General features: G+C 36.4%; 1 protein-coding gene across 1 annotated transcript; it reads right to left on the reverse strand.

The window, feature by feature from the left end:
* Positions 1–3,861: 3,861 nt before the first annotated feature.
* Positions 3,862–6,313, reverse strand: LOC133334971 (uncharacterized). Its single transcript, XM_061543282.1, has 3 exons — positions 5,053–6,313; positions 4,530–4,833; positions 3,862–3,997 (listed from the first exon to the last, which is right to left on the reverse strand). The coding sequence occupies exons 1-3, from the start codon at positions 6,311–6,313 to the stop codon at positions 3,913–3,915; spliced, it is 1,650 nt and encodes a 549-aa protein (XP_061399266.1). The 3' UTR covers positions 3,862–3,912.
* Between the last annotated feature and the right edge of the window lie 68 nt (positions 6,314–6,381).

The following is a 6,381-nucleotide window of genomic DNA, read 5'->3' on the forward strand; positions in this document are numbered from 1 at the left end:
TGGCATGTAAGTCTTTGTTTTAAATATTTTTTTTTCAAATACATTTAAAAGTGTGTGTGTGTGTTTCTGCATCATGTTTAGTTTAGTCTGTTTGCTATGTATGTATGTTGTCTTTTGTTAGTTAATTACTATATTTTCTTCTTTAAACTTGTCTTTTTTCCATTTTTTACAAATACATTTCGCTTTTGTACACTTAAATTAACATTTCTCTTCTTCTTTTTGGTTTCAATTTTATTATTTTTTTAAATCAATAAAGCAACTGATCTGCTCGTTTCTATCATTTGATCAGTATTTGAAAATTGAAGTAAAATTGGAAATAAATTGCAAATCCTTAGCAAGAAAAATTTTGAAATATTAGAGTTCACAGATGGTATGGTGTTCCGAACTAAAAGACACATAATAAAAAAACATCTGTATAACCAATCCCTTATGAAAAGGACTAAAGTCGGACAGAGCCAGTTATATAAAGTCTATGTATACTGGGCATGCTACTCTAAAATTGAAATTATAACCCATAATAAATAGGGGATTATTTATGGGACCTATATTTAAATACGATCATATGATACACATAATTCTAACCTCAATTCGGTCACGTGTGTAAAACGGACTAAAATCGGATAGGGCCGGCTCGCTTTATGTATGCAGGGAATGCTATTCGAATTATAAGCCATAATAGAAATAGGAGATCGTTTAAGTCCAGGGTATTGTATTCAAATTATAAGCAATAATAAAAAATTGGGAATAATTTATAAGGCATATATTTATGAGGTCCACATCCCTGGAAATGTGGATTTCCGCAAGAAAAAAAGGTACCTTGTAAAAGTCGACCCTAGGGCTGCTTATAATAATATTCAAAACTATACACCACCAGGTCTTAAACTAGACATAACCCCCATCTCAAAATACAGAACTTCCCTTTGGCGACCGACCTTTTCATTTCATGTCCACACTTTTGGACCCGTTCGGATAATGTCAGTGTAATGATCAAATACTTTCCCCGATAAAAAAGTTCTGCAATTATTTCCAAATTTCCTCCGACATTTCAATCCACTGAGAAACACAGGTGAGTTGATATTGTTGCATATGTATGTGTGTGAATGTCTTTGTATACTTCTTTTAATTTTTCGCTTAATTAAGAACATCGGTTTCGTTATTTTCTTCATTCGGTATTATTTTAATATGGCTAACAAACTATTTTTTGCTGCTTGGTTTCCGGTATTGATAACTTTATTACAACATTGTGGGAGTAGAATCGCTATATCTTTGATAAAAGTTTGTGATTTTGATATTCTAGAACAAATGAGGCATTTCCTGTACACTTCTTCCCCAAAAATAGCCAATTTTATATAAAAGATTTCAGATCGCTACCTTTACCTGGTTTGCCGTTAGGTTAGTGGACGAAGCCTTATTGGTACCAGGTCATGTCTAAACATGATTTTCAGACTTATTTATCATGTCCATGTCATGGTAAGAGGGTACGTTGTAGCCGAAATCAAAACCCTCGCTAAATAACTGGATACCACTGTCAAACCCTTACCCTAACAAACAATTCAATAAATCGGGACGAACAGCTCAAAACGCCGCTCAGAGAACTCCTTATGACACCGGTTGACTGGTGTCCCGTACATCGACACAATAGGAAGTTGTCGATTCCTAATTGGATTCTATCGCCGGAATTATCCATGTAATCTCCTCATGGTTAGGATTCCCTCGCCCAGGGACGTAAGGAGATACCTTCATGATCTAGAGATATGGAGATCCAGCAGTACAAGAGAGAACATATCTCATACGAATGAATAGCGTTCACACAGAAGCATTGACCCAGACTATGGCCCATATGAACCACGTGAATGCACTTTATGGAGTCCAACCATACCAACATAGAGGAACTACAGGTGTATAAAAGATAGTGCAACCAGCCGCCTCATTTCTTATAGGCAGCACGTTACCAGACACATGACCTGCATTTGGACATGGACATCTCAAGATACTTTGCGCATTTTCGATTGCCAAGATAAGCGGACTCCAGAAACAATTCGACGACCCTTTTGAACGTGGAAACAGAGGAACCCCATTACAGTTGAGGGCATCAACACAATCCCGGAGAGACAACAACAACAAGTGGCAGTGCATTCTGCCATATTTTCAATCTAATTAAGGATTGTGGATCTATCCGCAAAGGGAATTATCAAAGGTATTAAGTCCACTGATCTTTATGGAGAGGAAAAGCTTAACATTCAGGTCATTTTTGTAAAATTAATAATGCGACAGCAATGGTCACATTTGGAGGCGTGATCCAAACCGTTTCGATGACACCAAAGCAAGGAAACATTCGAAAACATGATATTCCAGAGATAATTTATTTCTGAAAACTGGTTTTTTTGAGTGGGACTTTAATACCATTAAGGACAAGAATTTGTGTTTAAATCTTATAGAATCGCAAGTCCATCCGTAAGTTTACAAGAAACTATCTATCGACCAGTTGAACGAGCTCCCTGGTATTCAATCAGAACCTTCGAGGGAACATCTGGATGAAAAATATCTTTAGCGCCAAGGCACTAATCAATCAGAAGCTTTGAGGGGGCGTAATATTGAAAAACATCTTCCGCTCTTTCAGACCCATGTAGGCAATGGTCCAAATACAACTGGAAAAATTAATGCAGCAATCTCTATGTAATCAGGGCAAGGGCATGTCTAGTTTGTGCCTAAAAACAATAAAAAGACCTCTGTAAAGGTGATCTTCTGCTAACGAAAAAGCAAACATCCAATAAAATGGCACGTGTTCTGAATCTCTGGAAAAAAACAATTAAACCCATTGGCTATGAATAAGATACCGAAAATCGGAAGGTACCATTACGTGGACCAATATTAAAAATTTTAGGTATGAATGTTTCCACAATTCGACAATTTCCATTTACCCAATGAGAACCTCAAATTACTGAAAAGTCGTCCGAAATACTGAAGTTCGGAAAATACGGTTATATAAGGGCCTTTATTAAAAAAAAATATGGAAATAAGAACCCAAAATATCAAATTACAATTAATTTGTTAATTTGTTTGAAAATGTTTTCAAAATACCGAAATATAGGGACATTACAGAACAGTGTATCAATATTAATAATTTGTGTAAGTAGATTTGCCACTCTATCAGAAGCCAAAATGTGGAATTACATTCAATATGATTGAATAACGCATCCACACTTCTCAAAATATCAAAAATTAAAGGGAACCGTTCTATGGTACCTCTAATTGATAATTTATTGGATAATTGATTTATTACAGAAAAAAGTATTATTTGGGTATCTCAAATGCCCTTTCGTTATATAAGTATCAACATTTCAAACTCATCTCAAGGAAGATAATTTTTTTTCTAACGATTCTCCACAATGTCCTGTGAGTGAGTGTCTTTCATAACCTTACATTATTTCATAAACGTTTTTTGTTTGGTTTTGTTGGTATTTGTGTATGTGTTGTCATGTATTCTGTTTCTTTATTTTGCTTTTTTTTTACTTTTCTCTATGAACTATTTAAAAATTCATATATTACTATTTCGCTATTTGTTTATTTCATTTGAAATATAATTTTTTGTTAAATTTTATTTTGGATTTGCAAATGATACCATGTGTTTTTTTTTGTTATTATTTTTTTAATTCATTTTTTTTTTTAAATTGTAATTTAACAACATCTATTTGTTTTTTCTTTTGTATAGAACTTTGGTATGCGTTTTTTGTTTTGTTTTAAATTTAAATTTGTTTTGTTGCCTTAATTTTAAACTTTAGCTGCTTACTTGATTAGCTGCTTTCATGCTCGGCTCACTCGCTCCTTCATTCGTTCGCTTGCTCGCTTGCCTGCTTGGCTTTATTTTCTTTCTAATGTCTTTATTAAATACTAAAGAAAATGTGTTAAATCTCATTCATTGATATCCTCTTCGGACGATGAACTGGCAGCTGGTATAGTTGAAAACCATTGATCACGATTATTAGTTTTGACGGGGCTGGATAGAGGGAAAAGAAATAATTAATTATTGACTATTAAAAAAGTAATACACATTTTTGTGTTGGATTTTTAAAAATATATTTTCAGAGACTTATGATAGGAGTGGATTTTTTTTTTAAATATTTTTTTAAATTAATTTTTGAAAGGCCTTTGAGGGGCTTTGATTTTGAAAATATATATTCTTGAGGGTCTATGGTGGCCACGGGGGTTTTAATATATTTTTGAAAGAATTGGATTTAAAAACTGATCTTTAATTTTTTAAAACCTGCGAGAGCCTTGGATTTAAATAATAAAAGGACCTATACTGACCTTGGAATATTTAATATATATTTTTTGTAGGGCTTGGATTTAAAAATATATATTTTCTTTTGGGACATATGGTGTCATAAAATTCTTAACTATATTTTTAATATTAAAATGAATGTAAAATATATCCAGGACCTATGCCTTTGATTTTGTAATACGTATTTTGGACCTTTTCTAGGGTCTTTGATTTGTTGTTTATTTCTATTAAAATGTCCCATACTTACGCATTCTTTTTAGAATTTGTTGGCAATGTATGCGATATACGATAATATCCTGTTTCCGGCTCATCTTTACATTCCTCCAATGATTTACGCTGTAGCGTCATTGTCTCCTGGGGACCACCTCCAACACTGGTCAATTGTTCCGCATTCAAATAGTATTTTGAGCTTTGGGCGATTTTACAATTTTCACATTCGCTTAGATAATCATCATCCAAACTGGTATCGTTGGGTAGAAAATGCTCCTTGGGATTTAGACAATTTTTGGATGTGGTACAAACTGGTAATTGTTTGGTTTGAGAATGCGAATTGGTGGTGGAGGAGGATGATGGCGAACGGCCACCACCAGATGTTGTTTTATTACTGCTATTAGACGGAGAATTGTGATGGGCGCCACCACCACCTGCATTCAAATGAGAATCCTCTGGACAATAATTAACAGCCAATGTGGATGTTATTGTTTGGGTTTGCATATTATTTATATTGGTTGGTTGTTGTTGTTGCTGGGAATTGGTGTTATTACTGTTGCCGCTGTTGTTGGCAGTAGTAGATGAGGCACCATTTGCGGAGGAGTTACAGGAGTTATTTGCGGAGGAGGAAGAATTGGCAGTATACTGTTTGGGATAAGCTGGCATAGAACATTGCGAAACCGCATAATTGTTGGAGGAGGACGAAGTAGACGATGACGAAGCTGCTGCTGCACCACCATTAGATGATGTATTACAATTGAGATTCGACGAGGGAGTTAGGCTGGACTGGTGTACATCACGCTGTTTCGAACGTAATATCTTTGGCAGTGTAGTACTCTTTGAGGATGATGATGACGATCCTGATGTTGCTGCTGCTGGTGATGGCGACGACGACGATCCATGCATTTCATTCAAATACTGATGACTGTTATAGGCCCCCGTATCATTGGCGCCGCCCAATAGACCACTATAGCCATGGCCATGATAATTGGTGATATTCGATTCACAGCTACCCGTTGGCGGTAGACTAATCACCGATGGCACCTTACTGACCACACTGTTGATGGTACTGTTCAGGGACATCTTACCACCTCCCACATTCTTTGGCAGCGTATAGGTGACATTGTTTTGCAAGGGATAAAATGTTGAAGAGTTAATTTTACTTGTGGAACTGGTAAACGATGATGTGGTCGACGTAGTACTCAATGGAAGTGTCAATGATGGTGGCTGTATTTTCATAATGTGATCATGATGATCCTTTGTGGCGTGACGATTCGAGGGTGTGGGTGGTGTGCAGGTGGTTGTGGTGTTATTGTTGTTGTTGGTTAAGCCAATTAGGGCAGCCGATAACGATGAAGAGGAGGGTTTACTTAGTGTGTATATGGTTTGTACAGAGGTTGTGGAAGCGGAGGGGGAGGGAGAGGAACAGTTGGTTGAAGATGCTCCTGTTGCAGCTGCTGCCAAATATGTGGATGTGGAGGATGGATTCAGGGTACTACTATAGGCGCCACCATTTATGGTATTCGAACAATTTGCTGATGAGGAGCCGCCACCACCCTCGTTCATTTTGTGGGATGACGTATTATTTCGATGTGAAGTATTTGTTGTAGCCGATGATGATGATGTGGCGATCACATTAGTGTTGTTGTGTTGCTGTTGTTGTTGTTGTTGATGGTGGTGGTTATTGTGGCCCGTGGAGGAGGAGGCGGCGGATGATGAAGTTTTTAAATTCGTTAAACTTTTGTGTAATTTCGGTGGTAAGGCTGGATTCATGATATCATTGTTATAGCCTTTCAGGTGGTGTCCTGCTACCCGATCCATGGGCAAAACTTAAAAATTTATAATGATAAAAGGCCAAAACAGACTGTTGAAGCAGGACATAACATAAC

The sequence above is a fragment of the Musca vetustissima genome, unplaced genomic scaffold, assembly GCF_032173495.1.
Source record: "Musca vetustissima isolate MV318-11 ecotype Yass unplaced genomic scaffold, APGP_CSIRO_Mvet_v1 utg31014, whole genome shotgun sequence".
NCBI classification, from domain to species: Eukaryota; Metazoa; Arthropoda; class Insecta; order Diptera; family Muscidae; genus Musca; species Musca vetustissima.